Below are 16,225 nucleotides of genomic sequence, written 5' to 3'. Positions count from 1 at the left end.
CGGCCCAGAGAGCAGTCTCAGCACCTCAGCCCTTCACATGACGCGTGGAAAACGCTCAGTCCCTGGGCAGGCCACAAGTTAGAGGTCACCTGTCTGGAAGGTTAACGAGAAAGCTACCTGTGCCTCAGATGGTGCCATCTGCCCGGGAGGGCCACGGGTGGGATACAAACGTAAAGGCGTTCTCACACACGTCATGGTATTCATCCTTTCTGACAGAGGCATAATACTCCATAGTATATGGACTATATGGCGCATATATATATGCCATATATATATGGCATAATAATCCACAGTATATGGACTACATCTTCCTTATCCATTCGTAAAAAGCTGAATTTGAATCACTCCAGGAACTATCATGGCTGAACCCCTGACTTGAATGGAAATTAAGGTTTTTTAAGGAGTTTTTTCATCATTAAAAAGAAAGATTTAAACATTAATGCCTTTCGTCCATAAATCAGAAAACATTGGCCAGTTTTATATAACATAGGAGAAATCTTTGTCAAAAGAATTTACCCATGCAGGAAGCTTTCCAAACCCTCAGGAGCTCTCAGCCTAGTCCAGTAAGGAGGCCCATGCTCAGTGCTTGGGCAGCCCCATATGACTGAGCCCCAGTGCCATCCCGAAGCCTCCTCTCCTTGCCCGTCCAGGCCAAGGACGCAGAGCCCCACACCAGTGCACTTTCAGGCCTGCCCTTCTGGCGCCCAGCCCACCTGGAGCTGCCATCCACCCACATGCCCAGCAAGCCTGGCCAGCTCGGAGGGGGCAGCGTGAGCACTTTGTTTTGTTTTTTAAGATTGAGAGAGAACAAGAAAGAGAGAGCATGAACAGGATAAGGAGCAGGGGGACAAGCATACTCTCCATTGAGCAGGGAGCCTGATGCAGGGCCCGATCCCAGGACTCTGGGATGACCTGAGCCGAAGGCAGATGCTTAACCCTTTGAGCCACCCAGGCACCTAGTGCATGAGTACCTTTAGTGTAGTTGTTCTCTTTTCTTTCCTTGGGCACAGAGGATGGAGTGGAGAGTTAACCCAATCTGATGGAGCTTACCAGCAGGACAATAGTTCCCGTCTTTACTCCACTCTACACTAGTGTTTGCAAAAGGAGGTTTACAGCCTAGTATAGACAAGAGAATCAAAATGCAAAACGTGCCCAAGTATTGTAGATGAGCAGGACAGGGGGAAGGACCAGAGGCTCTGGAGGCCACCTTCTTGAGGCTCTCCCACTTCTTCCGGCAACCCTGTTTTTTGCTGTGAGTTGCTGGGGGGGATAGGTTCTGTGCTGAGTGCAGACCACTGAGTGAACCCTTTCATAAGATCATCCTCAAAGAGGTATTTATCAGATTCATTCTCTTGGGTTCATACAGAAGACCCAACTTCTGTGTTTCTCTTCCTCAGTACAGAAACCAGTGGATAGAACCAGTGATAGAACCAGTGGAAAAGGCTAACCAGTTCTTGAAAGCCTTCAGGTTTGGGGTTTGGGTTTTTTTTTTATTATTATTGACCTCAAAAAAGCAAAACCTGGCTGTTGCAGAAAAAGTGTTCCTGTAGGATTCTTGGTGCCAGGAGAAAAGCTACCTTGGCAGCAGGAGGAAGGCAGAAAAGAAGACTCTGGGGAAGGACAGGTAGAGGGGTTCTAGTCCTCAGCACTGCCAACACACTCTGCCTCACAAGGCAGGCTCTCTGCTTTTCTTACACACACACACCAACCTCTGTCATCTGCCTGGTACAGACATCCCAACATTCTGTGGTCTCGTGCGTATTTCATGAGCACCCAGAAGGATAGAGTCAGAAGTTCAAATCCTGGGGGCGCCTGGGTGCCTCAGTTGATTAAGCGACTGCTTTCAGCTCAGGTCATGATCCCAGAGTCCTGGGATCGAGTCCAACATTGGGCTCCCTGCTCCTTGGAGAGTCTGCTTCTCTCTCTGACTTTCTCCCCTCTCATGCTCTCTCTCACTGTCTCTCTCTCAAATAAATAAAATCTTTAAAAAAAAAAAAAAAGAAGTTCAAATCCTGGTCATAGTCTAACCCAGGGCCATTCTCACCAGTGGTGAGGTGGTTAGCCTGGAAATCTGCCTCAAGCTGGACTGGGCTCCAGTCCACAGAGGGTCAGCATTCCCAGACCAGACCAGGAGAGGAGCACTCAAAGGGCTTGGCAGAGTGGGAGTTGAAAGAAGGAAGGAGAGGTGTGAAGATGGGAACTGGTCTTTCACCACAGGGCAGAGGGAGCAAACAGAAAGTGCAGCTGGACAAAGGTCTCAGACCCTTGCTTACCTGAAAAACAGACCATCAGTACTAGAGCAGCCTTCTCTGTGGAGCTGGGCTTGGGTTCTCCTGACAGAGGGTTACTGTTGCCTATCCTCCTCTGAAGGAATGATGAATCTGTTGCTTCTAATAGGCTGTGTGTAAACAGAATTACAAAGACTGTCTGGAGTCCCGGGCCTACACCTGCCTTCCCAGTTTGATTAGAATAAGCCCTGAGTCAGTGTAACTTCCAGGCCATCCCTGTCAGAGGGGCCACAAAGATGTGTCATAGCACACATCTGCCAGAGCTGGTGGAAATAATTGGATTTCAGACATTGGTAGGAGTTTTAGAGTTAGCTTTGCCTCCTACCCAAAGGAAGGAGACCAGAGAAAAGCTATAGCGGGGGTGTGGTGTACCTGCAGCATGTTTCTTACCTGTGTTGAGAGGCAGACCCACCAGGTTCCGGCACAGTCCCTGAAGGCTGACAGAATGTCTTCAAACTCTTGGTCCTAGCTCACTCTAAAGATAACTAAGGTGTAGGTGGGAGGAGAGTTTAGAGCAGAAGGGCAGATTACACAAAGTAGGGCAGAAATGCCAGCAAGGTAGATGAGCATTGATCCCAGGAGGGGAGAAGACCTGTTTTACTGGGAGCTGCTGTCAGCAGACCAAGTGCCTTTAGTCCCACGTGGGGCTCTCATCACCCAAATGAGCAGTACCCCACAGGATGCTCATGGCAAGTTGGCCAGAAATCTGTGCACAGTTCAGCTGCTTAGCCAGCCCCCATGGAGCAGCCTGCCAGGCAGGCCCTGCGGTGGGTCCTTGTCTGAGACCTGCCCAAGTGGCACTAGGAGCCAGAAAGAGGGCTGACACTTCCCTCTTGAAAGATGCAATGTGGGGTATAAGAGGTTTCCTAGCCCACTAAGGCAGAGGCATCATATTAACTCAGGGAGCCAGAGTCTATTTCAAAATTCCCTTTGAGGGGTGCCTGGGTGGCTCATTAAGTATCTGCTCAGGCTCAGGTCATAATCCCAGGATCCTGGGATTGAACCCCACATCGGCTCCCTGCTTGGCAGGGAGCCTACTTCCCCCTCTCTCTGCCTGCCTCTCTGCCTACTTTTGATCTGTCTAATAAATTTTTTTAAAAAGTCATTGTTTTTAAAAAAAAGTCATTGTTTCCACCCAAGTTTCCATTGACAGATGAATGAATAAAGACAAGGTGGTATATAGAGATATAATGGAACACTACTCAGCCGTCAAAAAGAATGAAATCTTGCCATTTGCAACAACATGGATGGAGCTAGAGGGTATCATGCTAAGCGAAATAAATCAGGCAGAGAAAGACAAATACCTTATGATTTCACTTGTATGTAGAATTTAAGAAACAAAACAAATGATTAAAGGGAAGAAAAGAGACAAACCAAGAAACAGATGCTGGTGCACATTCCTGGCACCAGTTTCAGAGTATGACTGACAGATGCCAGAGGGAAGGGGGCTGGGGGAAGGGTTGAAATATGGGATGGAGATGAAGGAGGGCACTAGTTCTGATGAGCACTGGGTGTTGTGTGGGAGGGCTGAATCACCATATTGTATGCCAGAATCTAATATTACACTGAATGTTAACTAACTGGGATTTAAATAAAAGCTTAAAAAATAACAAAAGTCATTATTACCTTCATGAATTTACTAAGTAAATCTTTATTGAGTACCTGCTCATGCCTGGCAGTGCTCTAGGCTCTGAGGATAAAGTAAATAAATAGGGTTCCTGCCTTCATGTAGCTTATCATCCAATCGAGACTAATACAACAAAAAAGTAAATACTTTTTTAAAGATAACTGGAGAGTAATGAAACAGAGAAGGGGTCAGGAAGTTCCCATCCTTAATGAGGTAGTCAGAAAAAGACCTCTTGGAGGTAGAGACATTTGAGGAGAAACCTGAAAGCTACGCCTTGAGCTAGAAAGCCACAGCACCGCGTGTTGTCCACAGACTCATCTTGAGTGGATGTTCTTTGTGACAGAACATCCACTCAGGGGGGCCTTCGGTTGTGCCTTCTGATGTGTTCCATGTGAGTTGGGCTGTTCTGAGGAGGCCTGAGGTGCTGAAGCCTTTTTCTTTCTGACGCAGAGCTGGGAGTTCGGGATCCCGTTGTGCAGGGAGCTGGCATGTCAGTATGAGAGCCTCTACGATTATCAGAGCCTCAGCTGGATTCGGGTGAGCTTTGCCCCTTCCCCAGCCCAACCCTGCCTGGAGGTGTGAGCACTTTCGTGGCACCAGTTTCGGAGTGAACATTCACTGCGGGCCTAGCCCTTGTTTAAGTGCTGTGGACAGTACAGGAGAAGCAGAGGCCATGGTTCCTGCCCTCAAGACCCTTGCAGTCTGACTGGGGAACTAAAAAAATGATATGATCCAGACCCCGAGAGCCACTGGTGCTCAAGAAAGGGAGAAGCATGTATGCAGGATAAGATGGCGGGTCCAAGGAGGAGGTAGCAGCTCAACTTTATGAAGAAACCTTTCCTGAAGGATTTTGTTCAGGAAAATTTTGTAAGATCTGAAAACTTGATAAGATCTTTGCATGCTTTGGCTTGTGGTCACTTTTAAGCACCTTGTTCATACTCCCTTCTTTGATGCAAAATACTCAAAAATTAAGTGAAATGTCCCATAGACTTTGAAGGTCTCCACCAAATTTTCTTGGTTGCTGGTGCTGGGTTCTGAGTCATAGTAGCTGCAGACTACATTAGCAAAGAGAAGTCAGAAGTCTCCCCTCCTCTTCCACCCAGTCAGTGTGGCTATGTTCCCTGCCATGTTTCCTCCTCCAGGTGGGGATTTGGGTCTATGTAATAGATGTGGTTATCTAGAAGTAGCTTAATGACTGATCTTTGAAGGCCCCTGCTCCCCAGCAAGCTGGCTTGATTGAGTGCATTAGAGCTGTCTTCCCAGTCAAAATTCAGTGAGTTTTTCTGAATGTGAAGCCAGGACAGCCCATACTAAGAAACATACTGACCTTAGTAATGCTAGATATCATAGCTATTACTTCAACTTTTAAAGTTTAAAATCTCTTAAATTGGAACAATACCAATGATGCTGGCAACTGAGACTTTCTGTGACTATTAGCCTCCTTAGTTAGATGATGAACAAGAGCAATGCAGTTGGGCTGATGGAAAATGGTGCTGAGAATAGCTATTAGCCAACTATAACTAGAACTAGCCAAAAGTCACTTGGTGTAGTGAGTATCAACCAAAACCAGAAATCTTTGGGGGTGGGAGGAGTCCATGCTCAGTGTGTGCCCCCGAAAGACCAAAAACCAAGAATCCTGGATCTGTGTGGGGTTGGGTCCACCCGCTGCGTAGGAGGGCTTCCCCTTCCATCAGGCAGCAACCTGGGGAGAGGTTGATCATGGCCAGGGGCTCACTTCTACACAGTCTGTGTTGCCATGTTCTGTTTCCAAAAGACGGTATCTACTGGGGCCTGGGAGAACTTGCTTGGGACACCACTAGCAGTCAGGCCAACCTGAAGGCAACTGCCTTTCTCATTCACAGAAAATGGAGGCCAGCTACTATGACAACATCATGGAGCAGCAACGCCTGGAGCCTGAGTTCTTTCGGGTTGGCTTCTATGGCAGGAAGTTTCCTTTCTTCCTTCGGGTGAGTCCATTCAGGTAGTCACAAGAACTTATATTCTACACCTAATTCATTTATAACCTGTTTTTTTTTAAGATTTTATCCATTTATTTGAGAGACAGAGATCACAAGTAGGCAGAGAGGCAGGCAGAGAGAGCAGAAGGGAAGCAGGCTCCCCGCTGAGCAGAGAGCCCGACGCGGGGCTCGATCCCAGGACCCTGAGATCATGACCTGAGCCGAAGGCAGAGGCTTTAACCCACTGAGCCACCCAGGCACCCCCTATAACCTGTTTTTTTAACCTTTTTCCCTATTCTACTGAATACTACTTTTTGAAGGACTAACTAGTCAACAAAAGGCATTTGGCTTTATTTGATTGGACTGACTGCCAACTTTAGACTTTGTTTGACTCTGCTGTACTATTTTGTAGCTGTCTGCAATACATGAGGGTGATTTTCTTACCAACCCAAATTCCTGCAGGAAACGACCAGGGTCTGAGAATGTCCCATAGGTATTTCTAGAAACCTTCCAACTTCAAGTTCCACTGCCTGGAATCCTCCATTGTGATTATTCTCAACCAGATAGGACACCAGTACAGCCCTGACGTAGACTGACTTCGTGAGGTTTGTCATGGAAGATGTTGGCTCTTCCCCCTGGCTGCCCTAGAGGCTCTGCAGCCAGGGTGGAGAACCTGTGGATTTGAAAGAAATTTGTGGGAGCTGTCAAATAGGATCTGTCTGTGGAAAACCTTTTCTAGGCCGCCAGCTCTCTGGCCCAGGATAGTGACAGCGATTTCTCTCCATTGCTTCCTGGAAAGCTAAGTTGGGATACCAACAAAGCGGAAGGAATGACTGAGCACAGATGTGCAGACCTACCAGCTGAATAGCTGTGATTTTCTTCTTTATTTCACAAAAGCCAGAGGCTCCAGGAGAAGTCAGCCTGGGCTTGTGGGCTGTAGCCCAGAGGGCTTCACTGTGCCGGGGACCTCAGTGAGGCTGTGCTGATGAAAGGGCCTTGGGCTGCAGTTGAGACATAAGACTGGCTCTGACTGTCCCCAGTTCCAATGTATCACTAAAGTTCCGTGTCTACAAGTCTCAACAAGCAGCTGCGAACATTCATAGAATCTCTTTGATGTGTTTGGGATCCTGTCTTAGCAGAAAAATTGCTTTAGCCAGTGAGCAATGATGAGCTTGATATCACATCGACAGATCAGTTGGCCTTAATGACTCCTTAAAAAAAAATGTTGTTTTTTTTTTTAAAGCCAGTCTGCTAGCAACAGAGTCCAGGCTAACCACATTTCAGATGTAAGGCAGGTCAACTTGCACATTTCCTAGGCAGTAACCATTCTATGCTAAAAAGAAAATTGACTTCTATAGAAACAAGTAATCCTGACAGGGATAGCAAGCCCACTCTGCCTAATTGTGATCCTCAGGAAGGCTCCAGTTCCATTCCACAGTAGCATTTCTAGAAGCAGAATGTGAAAGAGGAAAGGGTCTCCTCAGGAGGGGGGCACTTGCTCATTACCGAGGGACCATCCCCTCAAGCATTTCAGAAGTGGCATCTTTGTTGCCCCCACCAGCATAGATCATGCAAAAGCCATGGAAGTGGAGGTCGGCAGAAGGGAAAGATGGAATCACACAAGAATCAGAAACCAGAATCATCTCTAGAAAGTCCTTGGACAAACCAATGGTTCTGGCCTTGTGACTTCCTTCTTTCTCATTTTGTCTGCAAATGCTGCTTTATTGTCATTTTATTTTCTTTGTTTTGCCCCATAATTTCTATATCAGAAACCAGATTTTACTCTAAAACATCATTATTTTGGATATTATAGAATCAGGCCCTTGTATGTCCCATTTCTGTCCCTGCCAAACAGGAAGTCTCTGTCACAGTTTGCCCTGGCTTCCACCCCACATGCTCATGTCACAAGGCATCTCAGCGTCTCAGGAAACTTCACAATTTCTGGCAAGTAGGACTTAGTGTGGGACCTGCCTCTGGCCCTTCCAAACAATGCTTGCAAACAATGGTCTGAATGTTCAAATGGGGTTTCAGTGGTACCAGTAATGGAGGAAAAATAAGAGTGGGTGTTAGGAAATGTCACCCATCAGCACGTCCTCATCTCCACACAAGGCGCCATCCCTAGGGGCTATGTTTCATGCATACAGATCTGCCTTGCTGAGCCACATGCTGCCTTCCCTTCCCTCAGCTGTTCAGTTCAGCTTTGGCAAATGGAGTGAGTCCCAGTGGAAGTAGGTGTTTGTCTTATAGATGACAAGAACCAAGAACAAAGCAGTGGCAGCCAGATCTGTCTCACGTGAGGATGCTGGGGCTTTCACACAAGCAAACTAGAAACTGACAACCAGCCTCAAGGTCAACGCTGTGTGCCTTCTTCCTGCTGGGTCTCCCCCAGAAAGCTAGGCTGGTCCCCCACCTTCCTTGAACACACAGGCCATCTATTACTTTAGCTCTGTCAGCTTGGTTTCTCTGGACCATCTGCCTCCCTCGCTTCACAAATGTGATTATCTACTAATCTGCACAGAGACAGGAAAACATCCAGCCCTCCCTTCTTGCAGGAATTTCTGTTTCTCTTCATTTGACCCACAAACAGCTACTGGTGAGGATTGTACATTTGTGAGTTGATATGGAAAGACCAATTCCTTATAATTATCTTTTTTGTCAGTTCTGCTTCTCAAGCAAGGGACTTAGCTGAGTTCTCCCATAGTAAAAAGAGAAGTGGAAGGGGGGCAGATATTCTTTCCCAAAAAAAATCTAAGGTCCTCCAAAGCCTTGTCTGTGATCATCCCTGTGCCGGTGGGTGTCCAGCTGGCCCCGTGGACCTCTCTGTCTCTCTTCCTCTGAAGACACATGGGGTGGGGGGCGGTAAGGGGGCTGGTGACGGTGGGGAGGGGGCAGGGCTGCCAGTGCAACTCCTTCACGAGGAGTTGCGGCTGGCTAAGAGCCTGGCGCCATACCCTGGTGGTGATGCTGCTTTGTCAGAGTGGCCCTAGTGAGGCAGTCAGGCAGGCAGACACATGTCACCAGAGGTCTAGATGTGTGTCCCATTCCCTCGGGACCAGCTGTGAGGTGGGCAGAGCAGCAGGGCGGAGGGCTCCTCATCATGTCCTCAGCCCACTAGGAGAAAACCTGAGCCCCAACTCAAAGCAAATATGATACAACACAAGGTTTTAGGAAATGTGTGGTTCAGATGATGTCACTTCATCCAGCTGATGCGATTGCAAAGATGTACTGCCCATCAGTAAGTAATGACTGAACACCTGCTGGACCCTGGGCCACATTTGGACTCTTTCTCCCAGCTAATAAAAGTGGTCCTTCAAAAGCACCCATCTGGTCACTGCTCCCCCTGTTAAGACTTCTGTGGTGGCACCGCTAGCCATCACTCCTTGGCACACCACTGCAGGTACCTTCCGCACCCTCCTACTAGCTCTCCACACATACCTTCCTCCCTCAGCACCTTGTCTTGTCCAGGCTGTTGCTGCCCTGGTTGACACCATAGCCTCCAGAGCACCCTTACCTACTCCTCTCTCGGAGCTGGCCCAGACGGGCCTTTCAGGACTCTGTTCAGGCATGACTTTTTCTAAATCCCACTGCCCCCCACCTCATACCCCTTCCTGGGTAAGGTGCTCTCCCTCCTCCAAGCTTCCCACAGCCTGTGGCCTGCCTCCAGGCTGCTGCATCACAGTCCAAGTCTCCCTTTTCCTGTCCCTCTCCCTTTTGGATCACCACTTCCCCTTGGCTGGGACTGAGTGCTGTGCGCCCCATGCCTGTCGCAGGGGCCCCTAGGACATGCTTGTGACATGAGTAGCTGTTGACACCCCTGAGGAGGTGGGGGCCAGAGGCAAGGCAGAGAGCAGACTCTCTTGTTCGCGGCAGAACAAAGAATACGTGTGCCGTGGCCATGATTACGAGAGGCTGGAGGCCTTCCAGCAGAGGATGCTCAGCGAGTTCCCGCAGGCCGTTGCCATGCAGCACCCAAACCACCCCGACGACGCCATCCTGCAGTGTGATGCCCAGTGTATCTTTTGATGCTTGGTTGGGGGAGGTGGGCTGGGGTCCGGGAGGTGAGGCCCACCCAGTCGACTGTCCCTCTGCTGTAATGTTGGCCTTACAGGCTAGGTTACCCATCAGTCCTGAATGGAGTGTGTCCTCATCACATCGGATCACACTCAGCGGGACCTTCATACCTCACGGAGACAGCCATGGCATGCTCTTAGCCGTGGAGGGCCTGAAGCAGGGCTTCGGGGGGACCTCTACACCTAGGCTGGCTGCTACTGTGACCTTAGTCCCTGCCTTGCCCTGCGAAGGAGCTGCCTAGGCATCCAGGAGCAGTCACTCAGCAGGGTGATTTGGGGTTCCATAGGACTTTCGCCCCAGGGATAACCACCACTCTGTGCCCTGCTGCACTCCTGTTTGTCAGGAAGATGGAGGCACAGCCCAGGGAGTGGGTGTGGAGGGCGTGGGGAAGGAGATAGGGAACACCTGTGGTTTTGGTGGCACTTGGGAGTCTCCAGGCACAAAGACTGGCCTGCCCCTCACCCCCTCACACAGCTTCCTGGGAGGCCTCATGACAGTCACCATGTCTGTACAGGCTTGTTCCAGAGAGGGAAGGGCAGGCGGACCCCCATGTTATTTCTCCACAAAAACCCCGAAAAGTATTTTTATCAAAAGATTGTTCTGCAGGAAATAGTTTAGTGATGTGGACAAACCCTGGCCCTTATAACTTTCTTGCTCCTGCACGGTGGGCACCTGCCTTCTCCTGACCCCTCTCCCTGCTTTCTTGGCTATTGACATCTCACCTTGGCTGAGTGTTCAGGAGATGCACTCTCTCCAGCCAGAGAGTGGGCAGACAGGGAAGTTCAGTCTAACGGTGGGCAGAGAGTGGGCAGACAGGGAAGTCCAGAGAGTGGGCAGACAGGGAAGTTCAGTCTAACGGTGCTTGGGTCTTGTCTGGCCCTTGGGATGCAGCCGCTGCTGACAGTCGGGAACAGGGGCTGGGGTGCTCTTTTCTCCTTCAGGGGATGACTGAAGTCAGTACTCAGATCCGCCTTTCTGGCAAGTCTGGGTTTTCCCTTCACTTCCTGCCCAGACTTGCAGATCTATGCGGTGACGCCCATTCCAGATTACGTGGATGTCCTGCAGATGGATAGGGTCCCGGATCGCGTCAAGAGCTTCTACCGTGTCAACAATGTGAGGAAGTTCCGGTATGACAGGCCTTTTCACAAAGGCCCCAAGGACAAGGAGAACGAATTCAAGGTGAACAACTCTAGGAAAGCCGGGGTGGTGCTTCTAGTGAGGCCAGGGGGAGGCCCCACTTTCTCGGGGTCTCGCCACTATGTCATCCTTGAGGCAGGCAGGTGTGGCAGAAACCACTCACCGGCCTGTAACCGCCTGTGCCCTCCTTGCAGAGCCTGTGGATCGAGCGCACCACACTGACCCTCACCCACAGCTTGCCTGGCATCTCTCGGTGGTTCGAAGTGGAGAGGAGGGAATTGGTGAGACATGTTTCAGAGGGGGCTGATCCCCAGCCCCAGCTTTGGGGACCTTTCTCTAAGGATTGAAGACAGAAAGCCAGACTCAGCCTCCTGCGTGGCGGAGGCTGCCACGGGCCAGTCCTGTGCCAGGGGCTTTGTACACCCTCTCTCTTTGAAACCTCACCACACCCCTAGGCAGCAGAGATTTTTAATCTCCCTGTTTACAAATGTGGAAGCTGTTCTCTGAAGCTCAGAAAGCCAGAGCTCTCTGACTTCAGAACTGGTGTTCTTCACTATTTACTGTGCTTCTGAGTGCCTACAGATCAGAAGAGAAAATTTGAAAGAAGTCAGGAAGTCTGAGGTCCATGGGAACAAGGGTGGGAATCAGCATCACTGGTCTTGGGCCTGCATTCTCAGGACTGTCCTGGGGGAGGGGTTGTCACTGTGCCTGGGATGACAGCGTATGCTGTGTGCCCACAGGTGGAGGTGAGCCCTCTGGAGAATGCCATCCAGGTAGTTGAGAATAAGAACCAGGAGCTGCGGGCGCTGATCAGCCAGTATCAGCACAAACAGGTGCACGGCAACATCAACCTGCTCAGCATGTGCCTGAACGGCGTCATCGACGCGGCTGTCAACGGGGGCATCGCGCGCTACCAAGAGGTGAGCGGCCCAGACCACACCCGCAGCAGGCGGCCCAGCAGGGAAGGTGCTTCTTGGGGCTCTCTTCTTGAGACTCCAGCCTCCCAGGGCAACCTTCCCAACTGCCCTCTCTGGGCGGTGCCTCAGCTGACTCAGAATGGTCCTGGGGTGAGGCTTCAAGCTCCCTCCTACTCCCCTTTCTGTGGCTTAGCTCTCCCACTGGACCTTCTCTTTTTTATTCTTTGAGCTTGGACAGATGGGTAATCCGTCTGATTATGGAAGGTGTTAAGTGGCCTCCAGGAGGAGCCCTGGAGCCCAGCCCTTCACAAGGAGTTGCGGGTGGCTAAGAGCCTGGCGCCACACCCTGGCCACCAGCCTGGCCTGCTCTCCCCAAGCCATCCAGGCTCCCTGAGGGGCTGGGACCAGCGTCCAGGCTTAGATTATTTGGCTACCTTCAGTTCTTCTTAGGCACCAAAACCACCCCTGTGACTGCAGGAGGTTCAAGGAGGCCAGGCTAGAGATGGTGTGAGCACCTGCCAAGGAGGCAGAACCTGCCTTTCAAGTGGCAGTCTCCACCTCAGAGGCAGTCCTGGAAGGAGTCTCCCGACTTAGCCTTTCCTTTCACAGGCCTTCTTTGATAAAGATTATATCACCAAGCACCCGGGAGACGCAGAGAAGATCACTCAGCTCAAGGAGCTCATGCAGGAGCAGGTATGTCATGTGGGGCTTTGGGGCCGGTGGCCAGGAGGGAAAAGCTAGGCACCACAGGACCAGGGCAGTTCTCAAGGGCTACCCCCTGGCTTGCAGAGTGGCCTCGTCTGTCTCCCTAATAGGTCCATGTCCTTGGAGTCGGGCTGGCCGTTCATGAGAAGTTTGTGCACCCAGAGATGCGTCCTCTGCATAAGAAGCTGATTGACCAGTTCCAGATGATGCGGGCCAGCCTCTACCATGTAAGCGACCCTACAGGGGCCCGTGCTGCACAGAACCAGCCTTTCTTGCCCAGTGAGCAAGCCAGCGCAGCAGGCCTTTGGGGGGGTTGGGGGGGTGGTGTGGATGAAAAGCTGCTCCTGCCACAGAGAGCCAGGAGGCAGAGGTGAGTGCTGTATCCAGGCAAAGGTTGCCCTGGATCCCCTCATTCACTCCCCTCCCTGAGGAGGAGTCAGATTCAAGGGCAAAGGATGTTTTCCAAGGTACTGTGCTGGTGAAGAAAGGTTTTCATATGAGGAGGAAAGAGCTAAAATATATGGCCCACATGTAGACATCTCTTTGGAGATATTTTCCATCCTGAGAACCTACAGAGATAAGAAATAGTCTGAGCCAGCCCCCTCTCCCCATCTCCCCCTTTCTCCTCTTTTCCTTCCCATCTTTATGCCCTCTCCTCCCCCATCCCTCTTCCTTCTCTTTACCCTTCCCCTCTACCTCCTTTCCATCCCTCCCTCTCTCTTCCTCAGACCCATCTGGCGACTCAGACTCACATCTGACAAAAGCCTAGAGTGAGTAGCATTTCTGTACTGGCTGCTCTTAGAGGGGTCAGCCAGGCTCTGAGCCTGCCCCAAGCTCCAGAAGTTCCCTCGGACTCTAACCTGCCTCTTAGCCTCCACAGCAGGGTTCAGCCCAAGGACTGATGCATGCAAGCAAAAGGAGAGCCTGTGTTCCAGGACTAGGGTTCAATGGTCTTGAGCCCCCTTTTATATGCCCTCACCCCATTTTCAACCATGAGGCTGATTCCAAGTGTTTTCTGGAGAAACTTATCTGCTAAACAGGTTGGCTGCCAGATCTCAAGGGGTGTGAACCCAGTTCCTATGGCAAGGGAAGCAGGGCTGTTTGGTGTGGGCCAAGGCCATCACGGACAAGAGGTTCCTCTTCAGGGATGATCACTGGCCTGAGGGAGGCTGGACCACTCAGATTCAGCGGATCTGGCCTATCGGGGTTCACTTGCCTTGTTCTTGATGCTGGAGCTTCTGGTCATGTCAGGCCCCCAGTGCAGGTCTCAGCATTCCTGCACAGGTATAGATAGCATGAAATGTAAAAAAAAGAAGCAGCTTGTCCATAGTTTGACAGGTGGGCACATTTTCCAGAGGGAAGTCCACAGAGCCTGAGATCTCCCCTTTCTGTAATGATTCTCCCACGGTATTTCAGGGTGAAACATTGCAGAGAAAGTGAAAGTCTGGTGGGTATTCCATTATCTCTCATTCTTGGCTGGTCTCTGCTGTGTGCAAACTTCCCTGTTGCAGCAGGTGACCCAGGTAGGCTAGAGCCTGACCAATGGGGCAAGGGATGTCCTCCGCCATGCAAGGCTGTTGGGCCACAGCAGCAAAAAGCAGAAAATACTCACCCGCATACATCAGTGTCTCCAGAGCACACACGGAGGTGTCCTCTGCAGTTTACCCTTCTTTTTCATTTCCACGTGTTTTGGAAGAAGGGGGTAGAAAACCTGCTGTTTCTTCAGGCCAAGCTCAGAAGCATCCCCAGTAGGACTTAGGGCCCACAGATGGTGAAGGATTGAAGAACCCTGGACAGTTGTGCTTTGTTTCTCCAGAGTCCACAGACAAGGACCCAGACCAATGTACTATCACCCAGGAGGGTTTGGGTTCAAAAATTTCTGCCAAGATATCCATCTACTTAATAAGAATGTAATCATGTTAAAATAGAACTGTAGTGTTTTTCAATGACTAATGTCAGGATCTGGGGTCCGATCTCTCCACACAGACCATGTCACAGGGAACTTAACCCAGATCACTAAGAGCTGGACCGTTTAGCAATCCAAGAAACCCTGCTTACAGAAGAGGGGCCCACTGACTGATAGCTGATGGTCAGCTCTTCCTCTTCAGCTCCCTCCGCTCTTATTCCTCTTCTGCCCTGAGAATGCCGGTAACACACTCCCGTGAACACAGAGCATCGGGCTCTTCCAGATGTGCTCTCTTCGTGGGGTCATCCGCGGGCCTCTCAGCCTCTGGTCTAGACTCGGGTGCGGTTGGGGGGCTGTTTAGTCGTGAAGGGGCCGTTGCCCGCAATGTCAGCAGAGCAGGCTCAGCCAGCAGTATCAGGTTCTTTCTCTCTGACATTTTTACCACCAGCCCACTCTTCCCTCTCAGCCCATATTGACGCTTTCTTTCCTCTGATGAAGGGACCTTCATGTCTCAACAGGAGTTTCCAGGTTTGGACAAGCTCAGTCCCGCATGTTCAGGCACCAGCACCCCACGGGGAAACGTCCTAGCGTCCCATAGTCCCATGAGCCCTGAGAGCATCAAGATGACCCACCGCCACAGGTATGGCAGGTAGGGTGGGGAGGGTCCCCTCCACAGAGGTCAGTCCGGATTGCAAAGGTCAGAGCAAGGAAGTCTGAGATAGTAGGAGTGTGTACTCGCTCCCGTGCCCTCTCACACATGCACACGGCCAGCACACGCTCCCACCACAGGACCCACGCTCACAGCCAGTCATCCAGGGTGACAGAGGAGTGTGCATGGTACCGTGAGAACACAGAGGAGGGGGCATTTGGGGTAAGTCTTAAATGATAAGTAGAAGTCTGTGAGGCAGAAACAAGCTGGGGTGAGGAGGGCGATGGAACAGGATCCGGCAAAGGGACCGCCATGTGCAGGCACCCCAGGAGGCGGCCAGGCTGGCCTGGTCAGCCCCACCAGCAGAGCCTTGTGGCTGGAGTGCAGGGTTTCGGGGCACGGAAGGGGGCCAGTGCCAGCTCTGGAGGGGCCTCCTTCCTTCAGGCCTTCTGTCCCCGTCCCAAGGGGAATGAGGATCCCCAGTTGGCTTAAGGAAGAGAACCACATGGTGAGGTGGAAGCATACCAGGTCATGGCTGGTCTATCCGAGCTCAGGGGGAGATGCGCCAAGCCTCAGGGGCACGAAGGCCCAGTCAGAGGAGGAGGGAGGGAGAGGAGCCTCTCCCCCCGGGTTTGTCTTCCGATGGAAGCAGTAAGTCAGCACAGACCACGCCTCCACAAAGGAGAAGGAAGGAGTGAATGAGAGCTGTCTACTATTGAGAGAGTGTTGGCGAACCTGTGACCCCAGATGTGGAGGGAAACCAACAGAGGTTGCCAGTCAGCTATTTTGGTAGCTTGCCCCTAATGGGAAGACACCCCTGGCCTAGGAGCCGATCCCAGCAGGGGGTGGCTGCTGGCTCAGACCAACCCCGCATGGCAAGGGGACCTGGAATCTTTGACCAGATTCAGCATATCATTTCAGTCATCCTAACTGAGAAACTGCTGGTGTCATCAGACTGAGTGGCCAT

The 16,225-nt window shown here is 51.1% G+C and overlaps 1 protein-coding gene across 1 annotated transcript in view; it reads left to right on the top strand.

Moving 5' to 3' along the window:
- The window catches only part of DOCK3 (dedicator of cytokinesis 3), a gene marked incomplete at its 3' end in the record, with an annotated part of 615,312 nt that overhangs the window by 587,243 nt on the left and 11,844 nt on the right, over nt 1-16,225 (top strand). Inside the window, exons 39-47 of the mRNA XM_080804908.1 lie at nt 4,366-4,452; nt 5,778-5,882; nt 9,744-9,885; nt 10,957-11,123; nt 11,276-11,362; nt 11,822-12,001; nt 12,608-12,691; nt 12,814-12,930; nt 15,128-15,249. Coding sequence (XP_080661034.1) covers nt 4,366-4,452; nt 5,778-5,882; nt 9,744-9,885; nt 10,957-11,123; nt 11,276-11,362; nt 11,822-12,001; nt 12,608-12,691; nt 12,814-12,930; nt 15,128-15,249 — 1,091 coding nt within the window. The remainder of the gene's footprint in view (nt 1-4,365; nt 4,453-5,777; nt 5,883-9,743; nt 9,886-10,956; nt 11,124-11,275; nt 11,363-11,821; nt 12,002-12,607; nt 12,692-12,813; nt 12,931-15,127; nt 15,250-16,225) is intronic.

Source organism: Martes martes (assembly GCF_963455335.1).
Source record: "Martes martes genome assembly, chromosome: 1".
NCBI classification, from domain to species: Eukaryota; Metazoa; Chordata; class Mammalia; order Carnivora; family Mustelidae; genus Martes; species Martes martes.
Note: the sequence above shows the minus strand (reverse complement) of the source record. Positions and strands in the feature narration are given on the sequence as shown.